The 26,161-nt window shown below is 43.8% G+C and overlaps 1 protein-coding gene across 2 annotated transcripts; it reads left to right on the top strand.

Annotated features, from left to right (window-relative positions):
* The first annotated feature begins 1,686 nt into the window (after positions 1-1,686).
* On the top strand, positions 1,687-25,338 carry dldh (dihydrolipoamide dehydrogenase). Of its 2 annotated transcripts, XR_004570598.1 has the most exons (15): positions 1,687-1,823; positions 3,475-3,550; positions 11,049-11,128; positions 11,264-11,332; positions 11,515-11,584; positions 13,727-13,827; positions 15,986-16,129; positions 16,247-16,348; positions 18,046-18,236; positions 19,580-19,750; positions 20,097-20,286; positions 23,163-23,300; positions 23,458-23,547; positions 23,759-23,903; positions 24,174-25,338. XR_004570598.1 is itself a non-coding variant. In XM_034231956.1 (14 exons), the coding sequence occupies exons 1-14, from the start codon at positions 1,785-1,787 to the stop codon at positions 23,822-23,824; spliced, it is 1,527 nt and encodes a 508-aa protein (XP_034087847.1). In that variant the 5' UTR covers positions 1,687-1,784; the 3' UTR covers positions 23,825-25,338. The 2 variants fall into 2 exon arrangements, 1 of the variants encoding a protein (XP_034087847.1); XM_034231956.1 differs by having other exon boundaries at positions 23,759-25,338.
* Positions 25,339-26,161: the final 823 nt, after the last annotated feature.

The following is a 26,161-nucleotide window of genomic DNA, read 5'->3' on the forward strand; positions in this document are numbered from 1 at the left end:
AGGGGTGCCCAACCTTTTTTGAACCGAGAGCTACTTTTAAAGTTGCCAGTCTGCCGAGATCTACCAGTCCAAATAGAGAGGCGTAGCCATTACTGACAGCCTGCTACCAGGTGAATACACACTTCTACTTGTATAGAACTGACCTTTGTATGATTAATACTTCATAAAATACTGCAGATCCTTTATCTTACCTCTTTCTAATCTACACACATACAAGTATTTAACTGAAGCTACACAACAGTGTTGTTGATACAGAGTTGGAGTTTATTCACACGTCACTACAGTGGGTCATGTTTTCAAGAAGCATTGAACAGTGCTGCCACATGTGACACAGGACAAAAAGAAAAGACTCCTTTCTTTGCCATTATATAAAAATAGTGTTGCTACAAAAGTATAAATGAGGCTTACTAATAAGAAAACTCAGATCTGAAGCTCACAGGAATCTGCTGCCAACGTGCAATAAAAAAGACAACATTAATAGAATCAAACTCTTTTTTTGTTGCATTTTAGTAGAATATAAAAATAAATGCCTTTAAAATAGGATGCAAGCAACACTAGTTTCTTAACCTGAATTGATAATAGACTATATCAATTTAAACAGAACAGATCTTAATGTTTGCATTCTTATACCATTTTGTACAATAATTATAATGCATAAGTTCAAACAAACTAAAACTTACTGCAGATTAATAACGGTATCTAACTTGAGTTTTTATTATATCAAAAACCTGTTGAAATGCTTCTGTTATTTTTACTGTCCCCAAAAAGCGCGTCGGCAGCCTCCAGGAATGCTTCTTTCACAACTTCGCCGTCTTTGAAAGACTTCATGTGTTTCTCAAGAACGTGACTGACACGATAAGATGCTCTGGTAGCAGCCTTGCTCTTGTTGTTGGCCTGGTGGAAATTGACTGCTGTGCATTTAGCTGTCCTTTCAGGCCCCTCCCCTTTTGGGAGCGTAGGGCAGAATCAGGAGGGAGTTCCGTCTCGTAGCGTTTGTGCACTGTTTTGAAATGCCGCTCCTAAATTACCCTTCTTCGATAAAGCCACGCTCGCATTGCAGATGAGACAGATGGACTTTGAATTGGAATAATCATGGAGTGACACTCGGAGTGAAAATGATATATTTGGGGCTTTTTTGCTTCTGCCATTGCGGTCTTGTGTGTGTGCGGACTGTCACTCCTGTTGACACGGACAACGTCAGCGAACTAGTGCCCACTGCCCACAAGCCACGCCCCGACACAGTCACACCGGCCAATCACAAAGCTTTGATGCGTTCAAGTGCATTATTCTGGTACAGGAAGATTATGTTATGGGACATTACCGATAAAACTGAATATTGTTGTTCTATTTTTAGACACATCTCGCGATCGACTGGGAATCTCCCCGCGATCGACCGGTCGATCGCGATCGACAGGTTGGGCACCCCTGGACTGTAGAGTAAAAGTAGCATAACATGGAAATACTCAAGTAAAGTACAAGTACCTCAAAATGTACTCAAGTAATTGAGTAAATGTAACTTTACACCTCTGGTAAGGGGTCGTTATTTGACCAAATTACGGTACATATAAAGGGGTCTTTATAATGTAATGCCATTATTCCTTATTCATACACTAGGTGGCGATATGTCCGTTTAAAGTTGGTTTGCGGTCTGCCAATAAACACAACAGTGCACGAAGAAGAAAACGTCAAGGCATTTTTTCCGCACTGGTACTGCGCATGCGCACTGTGAGTAGTCCTTGGCTGTTCGGCCCGCTGGAGGTTACAGATACAGATCCGGAGTCAACATGCAGAGCTGGACGCAGGTTTACCGCTCTCTGGCCACGGTAAGAACACCTTTATTTACCTACTAACCACTATGTGTTGTCTGGATAGGTTTACTAATGGTCCCAGTTGTTGTTTCCACTGCTATCTCTAGAATTACGGACCCGGGCCTGTTAGCTTTCACCTCTGTTAAGTCTTATGAACGCCAGACTCGCCTAGAAAAACCTGCCATTTAAGAGTTGTAGTTGTGTTTGGTAACGAAATATATAATTTAATATGGGTTTTAAACGTTTTTTAAACAACTCGAAATGTTAATTTTAATTCGGCTTAAGCAAAAATGACCTTAAATAGTCCCCTAGTTTAATAAAAATGAGTTGGTGAATATGGAGAGATGTAACGTTGACGTTAGCATGCTAAGCTAGTTAGCACTGGTGGTTGCCCAATGATAGTTTATGTCAGAGGCTCAAACCAGAACCAGGTTTATTGACAAGTGGGTTTACACATACTAGGAATTGGCCTTGGTGTGCTTGGTGCACACAGTTAAAGGATCTAACAAGTAAGAAAGAAACACAAGCAAATTAATAAAAACAATGATAAAAACCTATTATATGTTAATATGTAGACAATGATTGAGATGAAATCTAGAGAAGCTACGGACAGTATAGTATCACAAAGTACCCTGAATAATAGAATAAGGGCAGTATTGTTATGAAAGTGGAAAGCTTATAAGATACTCAGAGAGGTAGCTTGTGTACAAATAACATAATATATAGGGTTTTGCAGAACTGGCCCTTCTTAAATAAAAGGAATACAAACAAAAAAGTGTATTAATGCAATATATATAAAGTCTATAGAGTGGCTGAGGTGTCAGTGGGCCTTCTTAATGAAGAAGCTGTGTCCTCACATGACCTCAATAGAACACTTTATTCCTGTATTTGTAAGCTATATTCATTATTACTATCAAATATCTAAATTTCATTTATGTTTGCTTGTCAACGTGCCAACGCACGAGGAGCCTGTTGAGGTTTCTTTGAATCAGAATCATTATTAATCCGATGTTTGTAACAGATTATGTATCTGTCTTGGATTAGTTTCAGTGTATAAAAAGGTCTAACATTTACAAAATAGTCGATTTCTGTAAAGGAATAAGTCGTGGATACGTTTGTTTCTTTATGAAGTCGTTTTAATTGACTTTAATCTATTAAACACGCAGGTTTTACTTATAGTCTACACATAAATATAGTATTTTACACCTGTGCTCATTTGTTTGCCTCGTGAGGAAGTGATCTCAATTAGGTGACACTGATTACTGATCATTTCTGTCACTGAATTGCATCATTTTTAAAAGCTTGTTTCACATTTTATTTGATGAAGACTCGCTTAAGGATCAGGACATGTCATACCAAGATGTCCTAGACAAGAATGATAGATTTCGGGTCCATTGAATGTCCCTGTAATGGAGGAAACATGTCTTTCAGCGGCTGGAGGAGGAAGTTAAAGTCAAGGAAATGCACAAAATAAATAACAAGCAGTCGATTGTCAAGTCTGAGAAGCTTCAAGCTTCAAGCCACTGACAAATAAACAATTCATTAACAGAATAACACGTTTTTGGATAATTCCAGTGCAGCGTTTGGATCGTGACCCTGGATTGTTTTGTGCTTTTCACAATCTTTGAAATGTTATTTTTCTCACTTCTTTCCTCTTGTGTCTCAGCGGAGCCACCAGCTTCCCTGCAAACTGCACGGAGCTGCAGCGCTGTCCGTCAGAAGCTACGCCGACAAAGCTGCAAGTAAGATGACCGAGTCTACTCACCGTCTGGTTTAAAGGTCACCTGTTGTTCAAATGCTCTTCTCCATGTCTCTTCTACATCAACATGTGTCCCCTCTTCTTCGTGTCTCTTCTACATCAACATGTGTCCCCTCTTCTTCGTGTCTCTTCTACATCAACATGTGTCCCCTCTTCTTCATGTCTCTTCTACATCAACATGTGTCCCCCTCTTCTTCATGTCTCTTCTACATCAACATGTGTCCCCTCTTCTTCATGTCTCTTCTACATCAACATGTGTCCCCTCTTCTCCATGTCTCTTCTACATCAACATGTGTCCCCTCTTCTTCATGTCTCTTCTACATCAACATGTGTCCCCTCTTCTTCATGTCTCTTCTACATCAACATGTGTCCCCTCTTCTCCATGTCTCTTCTACATCAACATGTGTCCCCTCTTCTCCATGTCTCTTCTACATCAACATGTGTCCCCTCTTCTTCATGTCTCTTCTACATCAACATGTGTCCCCTCTTCTTCATGTCTCTTCTACATCAACATGTGTCCCCTCTTCTTCGTGTCTCTTCTACATCAACATGTGTCCCCTCTTCTTCGTGTCTCTTCTACATCAACATGTGTCCCCTCTTCTTCATGTCTCTTCTACATCAACATGTGTCCCCTCTTCTTCATGTCTCTTCTACATCAACATGTGTCCCCTCTTCTTCATGTCTCTTCTACATCAACATGTGTCCCCTCTTCTTCATGTCTCTTCTACATCAACATGTGTCCCCTCTTCTTCGTGTCTCTTCTACATCAACATGTGTCCCCTCTTCTTCGTGTCTCTTCTACATCAACATGTGTCCCCTCTTCTTCATGTCTCTTCTACATCAACATGTGTCCCCTCTTCTTCATGTCTCTTCTACATCAACATGTGTCCCCTCTTCTTCGTGTCTCTTCTACATCAACATGTGTCCCCTCTTCTTCGTGTCTCTTCTACATCAACATGTGTCCCCTCTTCTTCATGTCTCTTCTACATCAACATGTGGCCCCTCTTCTCCATGTCTCTTCTACATCAACATGTGTCCCCTCTTCTTCGTGTCTCTTCTACATCAACATGTGTCCCCTCTTCTTCATGTCTCTTCTACATCAACATGTGTCCCCTCTTCTTCGTGTCTCTTCTACATCAACATGTGTCCCCTCTTCTTCGTGTCTCTTCTACATCAACATGTGTCCCCTCTTCTTCATGTCTCTTCTACATCAACATGTGTCCCCTCTTCTTCATGTCTCTTCTACATCAACATGTGTCCCCTCTTCTTCACTGTCTCTTCTACATCAACATGTGTCCCCTCTTCTTCATGTCTCTTCTACATCAACATGTGTCCCCTCTTCTTCATGTCTCTTCTACATCAACATGTGTCCCCTCTTCTTCATGTCTCTTCTACATCAACATGTGTCCCCTCTTCTTCATGTCTCTTCTACATCAACATGTGTCCCCTCTTCTTCGTGTCTCTTCTACATCAACATGTGTCCCCTCTTCTTCATGTCTCTTCTACATCAACATGTGTCCCCTCTTCTTCATGTCTCTTCTACATCAACATGTGTCCCCTCTTCTTCATGTCTCTTCTACATCAACATGTGTCCCCTCTTCTTCATGTCTCTTCTACATCAACATGTGTCCCCTCTTCTTCATGTCTCCTCTACATCAACATGTGTCCCCTCTTCTTCATGTCTCTTCTACATCAACATGTGTCCCCTCTTCTTCATGTCTCTTCTACATCAACATGTGTCCCCTCTTCTCCATGTCTCTTCTTCATCAACATGTGTCCCCTCTTCTTCATGTCTCTTCTACATCAACATGTGTCCCCTCTTCTTCATGTCTCTTCCACATCAACATGTGTCCCCTCTTCTTCATGTCTCTTCTACATCAACATGTGTCCCCTCTTCTTCATCAACATGTGTCCCCTCTTCTTCATGTCTCTTCTACATCAACATGTGTCCCCTCTTCTTCATGTCTCTTCTACATCAACATGTGTCCCCTCTTCTTCATCAACATGTGTCCCCTCTTCTTCATGTCTCTTCTACATCAACATGTGTCCCCTCTTCTTCATGTCTCTTCTACATCAACATGTGTCCCCTCTTCCTCATGTCTCCTCTACATCAACATGTGTCCCCTCTTCCTCATGTCTCTTCTACATCAACATGTGTCCCCTCTTCCTCATGTCTCCTCTACATCAACATGTGTCCCCTCTTCTTCATGTCTCTTCTACATCAACACGTGTCCCCTCTTCCTCATGTCTCTTCTACATCAACATGTGTCCCCTCTTCCTCATGTCTCCTCTACATCAACATGTGTCCCCTCTTCCTCATGTCTCTTCTACATCAACATGTGTCCCCTCTTCTTCATGTCTCTTCTACATCAACATGTGTCCCCTTTTCTCCATGTCTCTTCTACATCAACACGTGTCCCCTCTTCCTCATGTCTCTTCTACATCAACATGTGTCCCCTCTTCTCCATGTCTCCTCTACATCAACATGTGTCCCCTCTTCTTCATGTCTCTTCTACATCAACATGTGTCCCCTCTTCTTCATGTCTCTTCTACATCAACATGTGTCCCCTCTTCCTCATGTCTCTTCTACATCAACATGTGTCCCCTCTTCTTCATGTCTCTTCTACATCAACATGTGTCCCCTCTTCCTCATGTCTCTTCTACATCAACATGTGTCCCCTCTTCTTCATGTCTCTTCTACATCAACATGTGTCCCCTCTTCTCCATGTCTCCTCTACATCAACATGTGTCCCCTCTTCTTCATGTCTCTTCTACATCAACATGTGTCCCCTCTTCTTCATGTCTCTTCTACATCAACATGTGTCCCCTCTTCCTCATGTCTCCTCTACATCAACATGTGTCCCCTCTTCCTCATGTCTCCTCTACATCAACATGTGTCCCCTCTTCTTCAAGTCTCTTCTACATCAACATGTGTCCCCTCTTCCTCATGTCTCTTCTACATCAACATGTGTCCCCTCTTCTTCATGTCTCTTCTTCATCAACATGTGTCCCCTCTTCTTCATGTCTCTTCTACATCAACATGTGTCCCCTCTTCTTCATGTCTCTTCTTCATCAACATGTGTCCCCTCTTCTTCATGTCTCTTCTACATCAACATGTGTCCCCTCTTCTTCATGTCTCCTCTACATCAACATGTGTCCCCTCTTCCTCATGTCTCTTCTACATCAACATGTGTCCCCTCTTCTTCAAGTCTCTTCTACATCAACATGTGTCCCCTCTTCCTCATGTCTCTTCTACATCAACATATGTCCCCTCTTCTCCATGTCTCTTCTACATCAACATGTGTCCCCTCTTCTTCATGTCTCTTCTACATCAACATGTGTCCCCTCTTCTTCAAGTCTCTTCTACATCAACATGTGTCCCCTCTTCTTCATGTCTCTTCTACATCAACGTGTGTCCCCTCTTCTTCATGTCTCTTCTACATCAACATGTGTCCCCTCTTCTTCAAGTCTCTTCTACATCAACATGTGTCCCCTCTTCTTCATGTCTCTTCTACATCAACGTGTGTCCCCTCTTCTCCATGTCTCTTCTACATCAACATGTGTCCCCTCTTCTTCATGTCTCTTCTACATCAACATGTGTCCCCTCTTCTTCAAGTCTCTTCTACATCAACATGTGTCCCCTCTTCTTCATGTCTCTTCTACATCAACGTGTGTCCCCTCTTCCTCATGTCTCTTCTACATCAACATGTGTCCCCTCTTCTTCAAGTCTCTTCTACATCAACATGTGTCCCCTCTTCTTCAAGTCTCTTCTACATCAACATGTGTCCCCTCTTCTTCAAGTCTCTTCTACATCAACATGTGTCCCCTCTTCCTCATGTCTCTTCTACATCAACGTGTGTCCCCTCTTCTTCAAGTCTCTTCTACATCAACATGTGTCCCCTCTTCTTCAAGTCTCTTCTACATCAACACGTGTCCCCTCTTCTTCATGTCTCTTCTACATCAACATGTGTCCCCTCTTCTTCAAGTCTCTTCTTCATCAACATGTGTCCCCTCTTCTTCATGTCTCTTCTACATCAACACGTGTCCCCTCTTCCTCATGTCTCCTCTACATCACCATGTGTCCCCTCTTCTTCATGTCTCTTCTACATCAACATGTGTCCCCTCTTCTTCATGTCTCTTCTACATCAACATGTGTCCCCTCTTCTTCATGTCTCTTCTACATCAACATGTGTCCCCTCTTCTTCATGTCTCTTCTACATCAACATGTGTCCCCCTCTTCTTCATGTCTCTTCTACATCAACATGTGTCCCCTCTTCTTCATAGTCTCTTCTACATCAACATGTGTCCCCTCTTCTTTCATGTCTCTTCTACATCAACATGTGTCCCCTCTTCTTCAGTGTCTCTTCTACATCAACATGTGTCCCCTCTTCTTCATGTCTCTTCTACATCAACTGTGTCCCCTCTTCTTCATGTCTCTTCTACATCAACATGTGTCCCCTCTTCTTCATGTCTCTTCTACATCAACATGTGTCCCCTCTTCTTCAGTGTCTCTTCTACATCAACATGTGTCCCCTCTTCTTCATGTCTCTTCTACATCAACATGTGTCCCCTCTTCTTCGTGTCTCTTCTACATCAACATGTGTCCCCTCTTCTTCGTGTCTCTTCTACATCAACATGTGTCCCCTCTTCTTCATGTCTCTTCTACATCAACATGTGTCCCCTCTTCTTCATGTCTCTTCTACATCAACATGTGGTCCCCTCTTCTTCATGTCTCTTCTACATCAACATGTGTCCCCTCTTCTTCATGTCTCTTCTACATCAACATGTGTCCCCTCTTCTTCATGTCTCTTCTTACATCAAACATGTGTCCCCTCTTCTTCATGTCTCTTCTACATCAACATGTGTCCCCCTCTTCTTCATGTCTCTTCTTCATCAACATGTGTCCCCTCTTCTTCATGTCTCTTCTACATCAACATGTGTCCCCTCTTCTTCATGTCTCTTCTACATCAACATGTGTCCCCTCTTCTTCATGTCTCTTCTTCATCAACATGTGTCCCCTCTTCTTCATGTCTCTTCTACATCAACATGTGTCCCCTCTCTTCATGTCTCTTCTACATCAACATGTGTCCCCTCTTCTTCCATGTCTCTTCTTCATCAACATGTGTCCCCTCTTCTTCATGTCTCTTCTACATCAACATGTGTCCCCTCTTCTTCATGTCTCTTCTACATCAACATGTGTCCCCTCTTCTTCATGTCTCTTCTACATCAACATGTGTCCCCCTCTTCTTCATGTCTCTTCTACATCAACATGTGTCCCCTCTTCTTCATGTCTCTTCTACATCAACATGTGTCCCCTCTTCTTCGTGTCTCCTCTACATCATGTGTCCCCTCTTCTTCATGTCTCTTCTACATCAACATGTGTCCCCTCTTCTTCATGTCTCTTCTTCATCAACATGTGTCCCCTCTTCTTCATGTCTCTTCTACATCAACATGTGTCCCCTCTTCTTCATGTCTCTTCTACATCAACATGTGTCCCCTCTTCTTCATGTCTCTTCTACATCAACATGTGTCCCCTCTTCTTCATGTCTCTTCTACATCAACATGTGTCCCCTCTTCTTCATGTCTCTTCTACATCAACATGTGTCCCCTCTTCTTCGTGTCTCCTCTACATCATGTGTCCCCTCTTCTTCATGTCTCTTCTACATCAACATGTGTCCCCTCTTCTTCATGTCTCTTCTACATCAACATGTGTCCCCTCTTCTTCATGTCTTCATATGTGCGATAGTGTCGGTTAAAGTTTACACATTCTCCAGACATTGGACCTCAGGCATTTAAAAAGGGTCATACTGTGCTTTTCTTGGCTTTCCCTCTCCTCTAGTTATACAGGTGTTAGTGCATGTAAATGGTCTGCAGACGCTAAAATCCCTGTGGACACTTTGTTCTGTAACACAGTGACATGTAAATAATGTGTATATAATATCCTGCTTTATACATTTAGTTTACATTTGAATTTCAAATCAACTTTTTTAATGCTACTTTATTTCTATTTGAGATATTTACATTTTGAAGTGTTTATTTCTACTCTTTTAATTTCTAACAGGGATCGTACGGTCGTTAAACACCTGGGAAAGTCATGGAAATGTAATTAAAGTTGCATCAAATATAATTTATATTTGATCTAATCGCAGAAATAGCAATCAGAATCAGAAAAGCTTTATTCGTCCCACAGAGGGGGAATGTACTTTTGCTCCAGCAGAAAAAGAGCCAAAAACAGTTTAATGTTTAACAACGACAACAAAAACAAATATTAAAGATAAAAGAATTACACAAAATACAAAAATACACAGCCTGTAACTGTTCTGAAGAAGTAGCAGCTATTCACGGAATATATATATGCAATACTATAATGATAATAAATACTGTATCGTAATGAGTAGGGGTGCAACAACTAATCGACTTAATCGATTAAAATCTATTACCAAATTAGTTACCAACTAATTCAGTCGTCGATTCGTTGGTGACGTCATCACGTGTGTTTTACGCTAAGCTCCAACGTTATCGGTCTTTTATTGGAAATATTATGTATTTAATTTAAATAAAAAGCAATGTTACTTTTGTTCAAAATGTGTTTATTTAATTTAATAATATATGTATTTTTGAATCAAGCATTCATCTTTATTGTCTTGTTAGTTTCCACATGCCTGAAACAACCTCGAGCTAAATCTAAAAGTTGATGGCTAACTAAGAGCGTTTGAGAAATTGTGCAAGGCATGATAGTCGATTAATCGTTTCATTAATCGATTATCAAATTAGTCGTTTGTTGCAGCCCTAGTAATGAAACGTAGAATGGCTTTTAGCTGACGAGGTGTTTTGCTGGTGAGAGATTTGAGTTGCTTTAGCCTGAAGCTAGTTAGCCTATTGGATTTGTTTTAGGCGCAACATGTTTCAGACCTGATTTTCCTGTTCCGTGTTCAAATAAACCATTTTCAGTGGAACTGAGTACTTTTTCTGGTCATGGAAAATGAGGTGAAGGTCCTGGAGTCATGGGTGAAAAGGTGTATGAACGGGTTGTATGTGCAATGCCTTGGCTTTTTATGCAATGCAAACATTTCCCAAATTGTCAACATGTTTGCTTGTCAACGTGCCAGCGCCTGAGGAGTTTCTTTTTATCAGAATCACTATTAATCCGTTTCTTGTAACAGAAATGTCCATTATTTATCCGTCTTGGATTTGTTTCAGTGTATACAAATGTACTAATAGTCCATTTCTGCGAGTCGTTCTGTAAAGGAATAAGTCGTGGATACGTCTTTATCTTTATAAAGTCGTTTTCATTTACTTTAATCTATTAAACACAAATAAATGACTTAAAGTAAGTCTTATCTTACATCACTCATGCGCTCCAACACATTGTACCTGATAGGCTAAGGGGCGGGACATCTCTGAGCTGTTGACCAATCACATCAGAGCCTGTTTTGTTATGTGATGTTACGGATTATTGATGAGAGTTTCTGTGTCTGTAGTCGATGCAGACGTCACGGTGGTGGGTTCAGGGCCCGGAGGGTACGTCGCCGCCATCAAAGCTGCACAGCTCGGCTTCAAGGTAAAAAGAAAACAAAAACACCACGTCCGTTACCGTCAGAATGACAATGTTGGTGCTTCAAAACAAACAACAAGTCAGTCCTACCTACCTTCCTATTAAACGTCTACATTTGTACCGTGCCTCTCCCTCTGACAGACAGTCTGTGTGGAGAAAAATGCCACGCTGGGAGGGACCTGTCTGAACGTGGGCTGCATCCCCTCCAAGGTAACACACTGACTTTATTTCCATTAAAATGTTTAATCTGTGCCTGAGATGCAGCAAAAACAGGAAGTATCCGTTAAAGCACATCTGGAAGTCTGGAAGAGTTATACACACTCATAAGATGCATCGAACGACAGAATAAATATGATGGGAAAAGTTCCTTAATGGATGTGTTGTGTTCGCAGGCTCTGCTGAATAACTCCTATCTGTACCACATGGCTCACGGCAAGGACTTTGAGAGCAGAGGCATCGAAAGTAAGAAACCTCACCAACATGTTTAAAATAATTCAGTTTAACCCCGAGGAAGCTTTCAGATAGTGTTGTCTATTGGGGCCTCTCTCTCTCTCTCTGTGTGCGGGGGGCGGGGCCTCTCTCTCTCTCTCTGTGTGGGGGGGGGCGAGGGCCTCTCTCGCTCTGTGTGCGGGGGGCGAGGCCTCTCTCTCTGTGTGCGCGGGGGCGGGGCCTCACTCTCTCTCTGGGGGGCGGGGCCTAACAGACAAGCTGCAGCGGTGTGCACACAGATTTTTAAGAGTAGTAGTACCGTTAAAAACCTTAACGATACCCATCCCTAGATATTACACAAGTGTTAAGAGAGGGAAATGTTTCTCAACGACTTTCAACACTTGATGCTGTCACCTTGATTCCAATGTCAGATTCCTGTGTTTGCCGAACTGAATTGGTTTAAAGAGAGAAAACATTTTGACTAAAATGAAATGATTTTTCATCGAGTAAAACTGGACTAAAATGTTTTGAGTTGTCGTCGACTAAAACTAGACTAAAACTATGAAGGATACAAAGGACTAAAATGTGACTCAAACTAATAACCTTTTTCGTCTTAAGACTAAAATGAACACTGCTATAAAAGTGTGGAAAATGTCCATTACACTGTCCCTTAGCGAAAGTCTATAAACGTCTTGTTTTTCAGACATAAGCCCAGAGTTTCATAATATGAATGAAGTATGAATACAATTATTAAATAACTAAATAGGAAGACGGGTGATTTAGCTGTAATCCAGTACACTGTTTTGGTTTCTGCTCATTTGATAGATTTGATTGTTCAGTATTTTTCTAGTGGAGTTGTGTTTTCACGATATGATCATCATGTTTTACAAAAATCTCTCACTAATGACTTAATGACTTTATTACGATGTAAGACGTTGTATATTTATTATTCACAACAAAAAACAAATTGATAATTAGCCAATAAACATGTTTTTCCATTTGAATAGAAAACTAATTATGATTTTAAGACTCGGCACATCTTGAATATGTGACCTCTTTAAATTAAGTAAATACAGTCATTATCAGCCAATAACGTGTCTTTCCATTGAACTACACACGGCTTTTAATTCAAATGTACACATACGTTCATGTTTAATGGTTTTCAGAATGAGTGCATTAGACTGTTAGACGCGTTTTCCCAAAGCGACCGACAGTGGAGGAAATAAGTATTTGATCCCTTTCCGATTGTGGAGGTTAACCAGTGGCGAACCGTGTCTATCACAACTGGACCTTCTGTAGACACACACACCCCCCCCCGCCCCTCCGCGGCGTTATAATGTCCGTCTTTTCACTGAATTGTCGTCTTGAAAAGGGAACTCACAACAACTCCGCAACAACTTCATCTCCACCTGTTGCTCTTGCCATTTCAACGTTAAAAACAATAAAACAGCATGAATTGCTTCGTCGCATCTAGCTCCTCTGCCTCGAGCCGGTTAACTAGCGGGCCTTCTAGAATACCCTGGAACCGAGGGGAACTCTGAAAGAATACGCCCATTAGCTACAAATCAATATATGATTGGTTGATCAAACTGTCAGTCCAAACGTACGCTCTCATTCAGTGCAACGGCCAGGGCCTTCGATCAAGGATGTAGAATACCTGGTTGAAGGATATTCTACCCAGAGACCCAGAACGAGATCTGATTGGTTGCTTTTCTAACACAAAACCACTGAAATGCGTAGTGCATGGTCCGAGAAGGACAAACAAATCAACGTAACACTGTGATATTACAGATCAACAACACGGATACCTCATTTATTCATTTTATTACATTTTATTTATATAATTAAATTGATTTTTTGTTTGTTTTACCCGAGTGTTCCAGGGTGTTCTCTGGATACCTTGAAGGCCCTGACGGTTCGACACTGAGGTTTACCCCCTTACAAAGAAATGAACAGTCTATATTTGTAATGGTCGGTTTATTTTTACTAATGAGAGAGAGAGAGAATATCAAAAAGAAAATCCAGACATGGACATTATATAAAAGATACAAACTGTGGGAAATAAGTATTTATATTATCCAAAAGATCAGCGCACTCCCCGCTGAGCCGCAGCCTATACACTGACCATTTGGACTGCTAATTAAAATGTATTAATGCGTGTTGTGCTGTGTTCAGTTGCAGGCCTCACGTTGAACCTGGAGAAGATGATGGCTCAGAAGAGCGGAGCGGTCAAAGCTCTGACCGGAGGAATCGCTCATCTCTTCAAACAGAACAAGGTCAGACTCCACTTCCCCTCCAACTGTTGTTCACTCACGTCTTATCAAGAGTCTGATCATCTAACCAGACGCACTTTGCACACATGACACTCCTTTCCTTCTTTGCATAATACAAAGGAAACTTAGTATTAAAGCAATAAATAACAATAAGCTTTCTAAGATGTATCCTAAAGGATGGTCCAGTGTGTCCTTAAGGAGATTATAAAGGAAGCATTGAAGCTCCTTTCCTATAATCAAGAGAATTAAAATAGCTGTTTTTATGGCTGACAGTTCTGCCCCTTTCACACCAACGCGGTTCCAGGGCCGGTTCGGAGCTAGAGCCTGATGGTAAGCACCGGTTTCCCCGTTCACGCCGCAGCGGAGCCGGGTCTTTCCCCCGAAAACCGGTTCTTACCAAGCTCCAAAAAAATTGTCGGTCTAGAAGCAAGAACCGCATACGTCACGCTTACGTCGGAGGCGGGGGCATGGGCGGGATCAACCTCCTGAACAACAACAACAAGCCCACGTTTTGCCCTGTTTGTACTAGGGATCGACCGATATGGCTTTTTCAAGGCCGATACCGATTATTAGTAATCAAGGAGACGATAACCGATATTTGGAACCGATATCTTTGTCAAAATGTAGAATAACACAAACTCCAACTCAACTTCTTTGAAATGCATTTAAGCATATATTATGTTTAATGAACTTTAAAACATCTTACAACTGGTTTCCTCTCTGTGCAACTAACAATAATGCTTAATTCATTATATCAAAACAATGCCGTCTATCTAGCATACAATCCCAATAAGCTGCTGCAAAACACTAGTGCTAGCTAATGTTTTGCAAACTATTCAAAGTGAGGCTATCACAGTAGACCTAACGTTAGTCTAGGAGCCTCACTTCTAATATTTTGCTAAACATTGCTAGATACATGTTGGCTAGCTAATGAGCTTCACATAGCTCCCCCCCTGTTTATTGAACTTCGGTTTAACACATGTATGGCTCTGCCGCTCAGCGCTGCTGCTTGCCTCTGTCTGTGTCTGCGTTCTTCGCACCTGCCTGTAATCTGAGAAGGTCCCGCCTCTCTGGCTCCCGCCCGGAAAATCTTCAGTGTTGATTGACACTTCAGTAATAGCCTATCAGATAGCGCTGTGGGCGGGACATTGCTCGTGTACACAGAGTGGTGACTGCAGCCAGAGAAACGGCCGCATCAGAGCCAAAGTTTTATCGGCAATTTGATTATTAAAAAAAAGGCCGATACCGATAATCGGTCAAATGCGGAATATCGGTCGACCCCTAGTTTGTACACAACGAGGGAAAACCCCAAACTTTGGACCAGATTTGCAACAAACTGAAAAAAGTTAAGAAGGATTATCGGGACCAAAAGCGAGACCTCGGACGGAGTGGCAGCGGTCGTCCGAAAACAAGTCCACATTATGACTTGCTAGATTCGGTCAAAGAACATTTGAAAGTCGCGTGTGACGAATGGGGAGTTTGTGGTGAAGTCGTCCTATTATTTCCATTTGGTTTGGACAAAGCAAACCGAGCAGCGCTTCAATACAATCGGCCATTGTTGTCGATGTGATGGGTTTCCGCGCGGTTTGGCTTTATGAAGCAGGCACGTAAACGGTTACGTCATGACGCAAACGATGACGCAGCACCAGCCGGGCTCTGGGCGGTGGGAACAAAACGGGGGCTGAAAATAAAAACCGGTTCCGAACCAGAAGAGCGCAAGAGGAGCCAGACCGGGAGCCGCGCTGGTGTGAAAGGGGCATCAGAGACTAAAGGGTCATTACTTCGCTCCGTTGGGAACCTTCCTGAGAGAAACAAGTGAAGTCTGTTCCCTTGTAGTCTGTGTTGATATTAGTCCTTGTTGATGTTGCAAATGGAGCTGCTGTGATGCGAGAAAACATGTCAGACTCGATCTGACGCAGTATTATCGTATCGTACGAAGATGACCGCAACCAAATGTCTATATTTCTTTAACATCAGTGTATTGTCCCGCTGTAGTATTCCATTTTGATTTTGGGATGAATATAGTCCTTTAAATAACCGCTCTTCCGTTTTTCTACTCTTATTTATTTGTGTCTATTTTTTACTGCAGTGAGAGTTGCCAAAGTCATGTCGTTGTACTTTGTATGATGACAATAAAGATATGTTCTCTTCTCTCCGTCAGGTGACCCATGTGAACGGATATGGGCGGATTTCGGGGAAAAACCAGGTGACGGCGGTGACGGCTGACGGCAGCGAGCAGGTCATCAACTCCAAAAACATCCTGCTCGCCACCGGCTCCGAGGTCACGCCTTTCCCCGGCATCCTGGTACGCTTGAGCGATCATATAAAGTGAAGTCAATGTGTATTTTGGAGCAGCAGAAATGCGTCTCCTGGAAAGCAAAGTGAGAAACTGTAAGCCTGTTTGACAATGTGTTTACTTTAGATCGATGAGGAGACCGTGGTGTCGTCGACGGGAGCGTTGTCTCTGAACAAAGTTCCCGAGGAGATGATCGTGATCGGAGCCGGAGTCATCGGAGTGGAGCTGGTTAGCATCTCCGTATTGAACTGAGAAAAAACATCAAATCTGAGCCTAAAAACAGACACAAACAATTAAATCTTTTAGAGCTTTTATCGGTGCTTTCATAACGTATGAACCAGGAAGAAATGTTACCAATGTAGAGCACATTCTACGAGAAAAGACAGCTTTTGTGGAATACCACACAAAAGCTGCCAAAAGTAAATTATTATTAATGTGCTCAAAACTTATTTTAGCTACTTTTTGCAATTTGTCAGAAAAACATTCCGGCATCAATAAAAGGAGTTGATAACCTCGCAGGCGTTTGATCCTAGTGTTTCGATCATAAGGATGCACAATCTAATTTGTTCTAATAAACATCTTATTTCTAAAAATACTGACTTTTTTAAAACAGAATTGACTTTCAAAAAACTTAAAATTATGACTTTTTCCTTAAAATTATGACTTTTTTTCTAAAATCTCAAAATTATGACTTTTTTCTAAAAATTATGACTTTTAGCCAAAGATTCAGATTTTTTTTCAAAAAATCTGAATTATAAAAAAAAAATTGACGAAAAACAGACGTTTCAAAAGAAATCTGACTTTTTTCAAAAAATGCAGAGCTTTTGACTCTCTGTGTGTTCCCCTCCCTGACTCTGTGTGTTCCCCTCCCTGACTCTGTGTGTTCCCCTCCCTGACTCTCTCTGTGTTCCCCTCCCTGACTCTGTGTGTTCCCCTCCCTGACTCTGTGTGTGTTCCCCTCCCTGACTCTGTGTGTTCCCCTCCCTGACTCTGTGTGTTCCCCTCCCTGACTCTCTGTGTTCCCCTCCCTGACTCTCTCTGTGTTCCCCTCCCTGACTCTGTGTGTTCCCCTCCCTGACTCTGTGTGTTCCCCTCCCTGACTCTGTGTGTTCCCCTCCCTGACTCTCTGTGTTCCCCTCCCTGACTCTCTGTGTGTTCCCCTCCCTGACTCTCTGTGTGTTCCCCTCCCTGACTCTGTGTGTTCCCCTCCCTGACTCTCTGTGTGTTCCCCTCCCTGACTCTGTGTGTTCCCCTCCCTGACTCTCTGTGTGTTCCCCTCCCTGACTCTGTGTGTTCCCCTCCCTGACTCTGTGTGTTCCCCTCCCTGACTCTGTGTGTTCCCCTCCCTGACTCTGTGTGTTCCCCTCCCTGACTCTCTGTGTGTTCCCCTCCCTGACTCTCTCTGTGTTCCCCTCCCTGACTCTGTGTGTTCCCCTCCCTGACTCTCTCTGTGTTCCCCTCCCCTGACTCTGTGTTCCCCTCCCTGACTCTCTCTGTGTTCCCCTCCCTGACTCTGTGTGTTCCCCTCCCTGACTCTGTGTGTTCCCCTCCCTGACTCTGTGTGTTCCCCTCCCTGACTCTCTCTGTGTTCCCCTCCCTGACTCTGTGTGTTCCCCTCCCTGACTCTGTGTGTTCCCCTCCCTGACTCTGTGTGTTCCCCTCCCTGACTCTGTGTGTTCCCCTCCCTGACTCTCTCTGTGTTCCCCTCCCTGACTCTGTGTGTTCCCCTCCCTGACTCTCTCTGTGTTCCCCTCCCTGACTCTGTGTGTTCCCCTCCCTGACTCTCTGTGTGTTCCCCTCCCTGACTCTGTGTGTTCCCCTCCCTGACTCTCTCTGTGTTCCCCTCCCTGACTCTGTGTGTTCCCCTCCCTGACTCTCTCTGTGTTCCCCTCCCTGACTCTGTGTGTTCCCCTCCCGTCCTGCAGGGGTCAGTGTGGCAGCGTCTGGGCTCTAAAGTGACGGCGGTGGAGTTTCTGGGCCACGTTGGAGGCATGGGGATCGATATGGAGATGTCTAAGACCTTCCAGAGGATTCTGCAGAAACAGGGCCTGAAGTTCAAACTCAGCACGAAAGTGATGGGCGCCACGCGCCGGCCCGACGGCAAGATCGACGTGGCGTGAGTCCAACTCCTTCTGTAGCCCCGCCCCCTTTCCCCACTTCCTGTTCACATGGTTTATGTCTTAGTTCTTCCTGGTTTAGAACCAGCAGCTTTTGTGAAGATATGTATATGGGATCATTCTCAGCTGCCCTGAGGTGATGGGATGGTTAGTGACTGCAGGGTGACAGTACAATCTGATATGTGGGCATTTTATAATATGACAGAAGACAGAGGTCAATATACAGAAAACATTTCTTCATTTTGAGAAAAAGTCAGAATTTTGACATTTTTAGAAAAAGTCAAAAGTTTTTGATTTTTAGAAAAAGTTTGAATTTTGACATTTTTTAGAAAAAGTCAAAATTGACATTTTAGAAAAAGTCAGATTTTTTTTAGATTGTGTGTGTTTCAGAGTGGAGGCAGCAGCCATGTTGTGACCCTGTGTGTGTGTTTCAGAGTGGAGGCAGCAGCCATGTTGTGACCCTGTGTGTGTTTCAGAGTGGAGGCAGCAGCCATGTTGTGACCCTGTGTGTGTGTTTCAGAGTGGAGGCAGCAGCCATGTTGTGACCCTGTGTGTGTGTTTCAGAGTGGAGGCAGCAGCCATGTTGTGACCCTGTGTGTGTTTCATGAGCCTGGACCTGTGTTCAGCAGCAGCCATGTTGTGACCCTGTGTGTGTTTCAGAGTGGAGGCAGCAGCCATGTTGTGACCCTGTGTGGGTTTCAGAGTGGAGGCAGCAGCCATGTGGTGTGACCCTGTGTGTGTTTCAGAGTGAGGCAGCAGCCATGTTGTGACCCTGTGTGTGGTTTCAGAGGTGGAGGCAGCAGCAATGTTGTGACCCTGTGTGTGTTTCAGAGTGGAGGCAGCAGCCATGTTGTGACCCTGTGTGTGTTTTCAGAGTGGAGGCAGCAGCCATTGTTGTGACCCTGGTGTGTGTTTCAGAGTGGAGGCAGCAGCCATGTTGTGACACCTGTTGTGTGTTTCAGAGTGGAGGCAGCAGCCATGTTGTGACCCTGTGTGTGTTTCAGAGTGGAGGCGCAGCCATGTTGTGACCACTGTGTGTGTTCTTCAGAGTGGAGGCAGTAGCCATGTTGTAACCCTGTGTGTGTTTCAGAGTGGAGGCAGCAGCCATGTTGTGACCCTGTGTGTGTTTCAGAGTGGAGGCAGTAGCCATGTTGTGACCCTGTGTGTGTTTCAGAGTGGAGGCAGCAGCCATGTTGTGACCCTGTGTGTGTTTCAGAGTGGAGGCAGCAGCCATGTTGTGACCCTGTGTGTGTTTCAGAGTGGAGGCAGCAGCCATGTTGTGACCCTGTGTGTGTTTCAGAGTGGAGGCAGCAGCCATGTTGTGACCCTGTGTGTGTTTCAGAGTGGAGGCAGCAGCTGGAGGGAAGAACCAGACTCTGACCTGCGACGTGCTGCTGGTGTGTGTCGGCAGACGGCCGTTCACTCAGAGCCTCGGCCTGGACTCTGTGGGCATCGAGCTGGACAACAGAGGAAGAATCCCTGTCAACGGGCGCTTCCAGACCAGCGTGCCCAGGTACCCGATAGCTACGTGTTATTTGAAGGTCTCCTATCATGCAAAATGCACATATTAATGTTTTTTATAAATAAACACGTGTCCCCTCTGTGTAAAGAGATTCTGAAAGGACAAAGTCAGAATTTTGAGGATAAAGTTTTTCGATTTTCAGAAAAAGTCAGATATAGAGGATATTAAAACATTTAACATCTCTCTCTCTCTCTCTCTCTCTCTCTCTCTCTCTCTCTCTCTCTCTCTGTCTCTGTCTCTGTCTCTGTCTCTGTCTCTGTCTCTGTCTCTGTCTCTGTCTCTCTCTCTCTGTCTCTGTCTCTCTCTCTCTCTCTCTCTCTCTCTCTCTCTCTCTCAGTATTTTTGCGATCGGGGATGTGATCGCCGGCCCGATGTTGGCCCACAAAGCAGAGGACGAGGGCATCATCTGCGTGGAGGGCATGGCGGGCGGAGCCGTGCACATCGACTACAACTGCGTCCCCTCCGTCATCTACACCCACCCCGAGGTGGCCTGGGTGGGCAAGACTGAGGAGCAGCTCAAAGAGGAGGTGAGGGGGAAGAACTGGGAGATATATCGGTAGTGATGGACCCTGAAGGCAGCATCGTTTATGATACTTACACGTTCAGTAGGATAATCTCCACATACTAACACCACTTTATGATTTCTGAAGTAAAAAGCTAACGATAGGCTATAAATAAACTACAGCACGGTCACATGACTTCACGTCACCACCGCTAAGTTAAAGGAGGCTAATGTTGGGCTATAAAGGAACTACAGCACGGTCACATGACTTCACGTCACCGCCGCTAAGTTAAAGGAGGCTAATGTTGGGCTATAAAGGAACTACAGCACGGTCACATGACTTCACGTCACCACCGCTAAGCTAAAGGTGGCTAATGTTGGGCTATAAAGGAACTACAGCACGGTCACATGACTTCACGTCACCACCGCTAAGCTAAAGGAGGCTAATGTTGGGCTATAAAGGAACTACAGCACGGTCACATGACTTCACGTCACCACCGCTAAGCTAAAGGAGGTTAATGTTGGGCTATAAAGGAACTATAGCATGGTCACATGACTTCACGTCACCACCGCTAAGCTAAAGGAGGCTAATGTTGGGTGTTACGTTCCCTTCTAAATCTAGGGGGTACAAAGGGAAGTAACAACACACAAGGATGACCAAGCACGACAAAAAAGGAGAGAAAATCGATCTCTGAGTAACGAACAAGTCGTTTAATGAACACGACAGGAACACGGGCTCACCAGCCAACTTGCACAGAATAATACAGCATCAATATATCACGGAGCTCCCCTCCTATCAATCGGCAAGACACAGGTCTGCACACATGCAGCCATGGGATGAAAAAAGGAGACCCCACTGCAGTCTTCCTCCGGTCCTATATGGAGGCCCTGATTTGGAATTAGGCGCACCTGGGGACAATCAGGCTGCACCTGGGGAGTCAGAGGGAGAGAGAGAAAAACACACACACGACCACACAAACACTACGGCACGTAACATTGGGCTATAAAGGAACTACAGCACGGTCACATGACTTCACGTTTCCACCGCTAAGCTAAATGCGGCTAACGTTAGGCTATAAAGGAACTACAGCACGGTCACATGACTTCACGTCACCACCGCTAAGCTAAAGGCGGCTAATGTTGGGCTATAAAAGAACTACAGCACGGTCACATGACTTCACGTCACCACCGCTAAGCTAAAGGCGGCTGATGTTGGGCTATAAAGGAACTACAGCATGGTCACATGACTTCACGTCACCACCGCTAAGCTAAAGGCGGCTAATGTTGGGCTATAAAGGAACTACAGCACGGTCACATGACTTCACGTCACCACCGCTAAGCTAAATGCGGCTAACGTTAGGCTATAAAGGAACTACACCACGGTCACATGACTTCACGTCACCACCGCTAAGCTAAAGGAGGCTAATGTTGGGCTCTAAAGGAACTACAGCACGGTCACATGACTTCACGTCACCACTGCTAAGCTAAAGGAGGCTAATGTTGGGCTATAAAGGAACTACAGCACGGTCACATGACTTCACGTCACCACCGCTAAGCTAAAGGAGGCTAATGTTGGGCTCTAAAGGAACTACAGCACGGTCACATGACTTCACGTCACCACCGCTAAGCGAAAGGCGGCTAATGTTGGGCTCTAAAGGAACTACAGCACGGTCACATGACTTCACGTCACCACCGCTAAGCTAAAGGCGGCTAATGTTGGGCTATAAATAACTACAGCACGGTCACATGACTTCACGTCACCACCGCTAAGCTAAATGCGGCTAACGTTAGGCTATAAAGGAACTACACCACGGTCACATGACTTCACGTCACCACCGCTAAGCTAAAGGAGGCTAATGTTGGGCTCTAAAGGAACTTCAGCACGGTCACATGACTTCACGTCACCACTGCTAAGCTAAAGGAGGCTAATGTTGGGCTCTAAAGGAACTACAGCACGGTCACATGACTTCACGTCACCACCGCTAAGCTAAATGCGGCTAACGTTAGGCTATAAAGGAACTACAGCACGGTCACATGACTTCACGTCACCACCGCTAAGCTAAATGCGGCTAACGTTAGGCTATAAAGGAACTACACCACGGTCACATGACTTCACGTCACCACCGCTAAGCTAAAGGAGGCTAATGTTGGGCTCTAAAGGAACTACAGCACGGTCACATGACTTCACGTCACCACTGCTAAGCTAAAGGAGGCTAATGTTGGGCTATAAAGGAACTACAGCACGGTCACATGACTTCACGTCACCACCGCTAAGCTAAAGGAGGCTAATGTTGGGCTCTAAAGGAACTACAGCACGGTCACATGACTTCACGTCACCACCGCTAAGCGAAAGGCGGCTAATGTTGGGCTCTAAAGGAACTACAGCACGGTCACATGACTTCACGTCACCACCGCTAAGCTAAAGGCGGCTAATGTTGGGCTATAAAATAACTACAGCACGGTCACATGACTTCACGTCACCACCGCTAAGCTAAATGCGGCTAACGTTAGGCTATAAAGGAACTACACCACGGTCACATGACTTCACGTCACCACCGCTAAGCTAAAGGAGGCTAATGTTGGGCTCTAAAGGAACTACAGCACGGTCACATGACTTCACGTCACCACCGCTAAGCTAAAGGTGGCTATAAAGGAACTACAGCACGGTCAAATGACTTCACGTCACCACCGCTAAGCTAAAGGAGGCTAATGTTGGGCTCTAAAGGAACTCCAGCACGGTCACATGACTTCACTTCACCACCGCTAAGCGAAAGGCGGCTAATGTTGGGCTATAAAGGAAGGGTTTTAAAGACCCCTTAACTCTTACATATATATCCCAGGGTTTTACTGCTTTGAGTCCAGCAGTGTTTTTTAACATCTCTTCCTCCTCTTCCTCTTCAGGGCGTCCCGTACAAAGTGGGAAAATTCCCCTTCGCCGCTAACAGCCGAGCGAAGACCAACAACGACACTGACGGCATGGTGAAGATCCTCAGCCACAAGGAGACGGACAGGATGCTGGGAGCTCACATCGTGGGGACGGTGAGAGCATTGTGTTCTAGTTAATCAGTGTTTAAAGGCTGAATAACAGTAGAGTGAAGCACAATCTGCAGAAGGTCTATAGTTGATGTAGGTCTCTGTGAATAAAAGCTCCAGTAAATGTATTTTAATGTGATGTAATACTGTGTGCTCCCACCAGGGGGCAGGAGAGATTATTAATGAAGCTTGCCTGGCGATGGAGTACGGAGCTTCCTGTGAGGACATCGCAAGAGTCTGCCACGCACATCCTGTACGTCACACACACACACTCACACTCTCACACACACACTCACACACACAGACGGAGACACACACCATAATAGATATACAGTCATTTTGCTATTAACATCTGTTTACGGTATCAAATGTTAAAAATCACTGACATTTTTGTTCTTCCTCCTCCTCCTCCTCTTCCCCCTCCTCTTCCCCCTCCTCTTCCCCCTCCTCTTCCTCCTCCTCAGACGGTGTCGGAGGCCTTCAGAGAAGCGAACATCGCCGCCTCAACTGGGAAAGCGATCAACTTTTAATCCCGTTGTCTTCCCTTCAGTGTAAATAACGAGGAGACCTGTGTTATTTAAATGTTCTCTCAATAAAAGAGGCCCCAGCGCTGACCTCAGATCAGTCTCTCTGCTCTCTACAAACACTGCAGAGAGCAGAGAGACTGACCTCAGATCAGTCTCTCTGCTCTCTACAAACACTGCAGAGAGCAGAAAGACTGACCTCAGATCAGTCTCTCTGCTCTCTACAAACACTGCAGAGAGCAGAGAGACTGACCTCAGATCAGTCTCTCTGCTCTCTACAAACACTGCAGAGAGCAGAGAGACTGACCTCAGATCAGTCTCTCTGCTCTCTACAAACACTGCAGAGAGCAGAAAGACTGACCTCAGATCAGTCTCTCTGCTCTCTACAAACACAGCAGAACATCACCACTTATTTACCGAACATAGATATATAAATATTATTATTACTTTCTGCCGGGTCGCTGTGCTTCCTCTCTCAAAGGAACAAGTGTTTTTGTTATTTTTACAGAATGTAACATGACGAAAGTGATCAGAGCAGGAAGATGTACGTTTTACAGGTTTAGATAAACTCCTAGAAATTAAGAGGCTCGAGCTTTAATCACAAGAGGAGTTTCTGCATTTCATACATTATTTTTTGCTGTATTTCTGCTTCAATTCTTTATTTTTAATTTGCCAGAACAACAAATGCTAGAAGGAGAAGTTGCAAAAGAAAGGAAACAAAATCTAAATTAATAATCGTTAGGGAAATGTTTTTTAAGGTCTACTTTCTTGTTGTTTTTAACAGCTTTCAAACTAATTTCAGTCAAAATCCATGTGTTTAAAAGCTAATGATATTCAAATAAAGAACGCACTCCTCTGCAGCAACACATGGGACGAGTCGACGCTAAAAACATGACATTTAAGGAACAAAAAAGGGATTAAATGCACGATTTTCACCGTTATGGTAATTCTGCCTTATTCATTAAACGCACAAACTTAAAGGTTCCCTGTGGAGTTTCTTTTAAACACTGTTTTCTTCTTCTGCTGATTTGATGGCAACCGCAGGAATACAAGGCAGAGAAGAAGACGGCAAGCTAGAGCTGCTCCCATTTCATTACTCAATTAAATTGTTTTTCATGTTTTTTCAACCCTCTTATTTCCTACTTTTCTCTCACATTAGAGAGACCGTATTTAGGCATTTTAAGGCCACAGTTTGGACTTCTATTTCACTATTTTCTGACATGTTATCCATACAATAAGCAGGTTAATCGATCAATATAACAAAAATAAATAATCAGGTGCAGCACTACAAGCTAGTAAACAAATGGTTGATTGCTCTCAAATCAACACTATTGTTATTGTTGTTTACTCCACAGTGCACCTTTTTAATTCACCTCCTGTTTGTGCAGAACGTCAGAGTTTATTCTCCTTTAAATTATGATTTAAATCCAGTTTGGATCGTCTTCCTGCTCCGGCTGCTTCCCTCTGGCTCTCCGCTTATCTCAACATTTTAGACCAATAAAATATCAGTTGAATAAAAACCAGCGTGTCGTTCTTCTTTTACTGATGTCCATGTGTCTCTACTTTAAAGAGTCCTCTCCTGCTGATGTTCAGGTGTATATCAGTATGTAGTGTCTCTACTTTAAAGAGTCCTCTCCTGCTGATGTTCAGGTGTATATCAGTATGTAGTGTCTCTACTTTAAAGAGTCCTCTCCTGCTGATGTTCAGGTGTATATCAGTATGTAGTGTCTCTACTTTAAAGAGTCCTCTCCTGCTGATGTTCAGGTGTATATCAGTATGTAGTGTCTCTACTTTAAAGAGTCCTCTCCTGCTGATGTTCAGGTGTATATCAGTGTGTAGTGTCTCTACTTTAAAGAGTCCTCTCCTGCTGATGTTCAGGTGTATATCAGTATGTAGTGTCTCTACTTTAAAGAGTCCTCTCATGCTGATGTTCAGGTGTATATCAGTATGTAGTGTCTCTACTTTAAAGAGTCCTCTCCTGCTGATGTTCAGGTGTATATCAGTATGTAGTGTCTCTACTTTAAAGAGTCCTCTCCTGCTGATGTTCAGGTGTATATCAGTATGTAGTGTCTCTACTTTAAAGAGTCCTCTCCTGCTGATGTTCAGGTGTATATCAGTATGTAGTGTCTCTGCTTTAAAGAGTCCTCTCCTGCTGATGTTCAGTTGTATATCAGTATGTAGTGTCTCTACTTTAAAGAGTCCTCTCCTGCTGATGTTCAGGTGTATATCAGTATGTAGTGTCTCTACTTTAAAGATTCCTCTCCTGCTGATGTTCAGGTGTATATCAGTATGTAGTGTCTCTACTTTAAAGAGTCCTCTCCTGTTGATGTTCAGGTGTATATC

This window comes from Gymnodraco acuticeps, unplaced genomic scaffold (genome assembly GCF_902827175.1).
Source record: "Gymnodraco acuticeps unplaced genomic scaffold, fGymAcu1.1, whole genome shotgun sequence".
In the NCBI taxonomy this organism is placed as follows: Eukaryota; Metazoa; Chordata; class Actinopteri; order Perciformes; family Bathydraconidae; genus Gymnodraco; species Gymnodraco acuticeps.

Coding starts and splice junctions, on each gene's coding strand:
- dldh (XM_034231956.1), top strand. CDS start 1,785: ATGCAGAGCTGGACGCAGGTTTACCGCTCTCTGGCCACG. Junction 13,828..15,985: donor ATCTCTTCAAACAGAACAAG/GTCAGACTCCAC, acceptor TCTCTCCGTCAG/GTGACCCATGTGAACGGATA. Junction 19,751..20,096: donor TTCCAGACCAGCGTGCCCAG/GTACCCGATAGC, acceptor TCTCTCTCTCAG/TATTTTTGCGATCGGGGATG.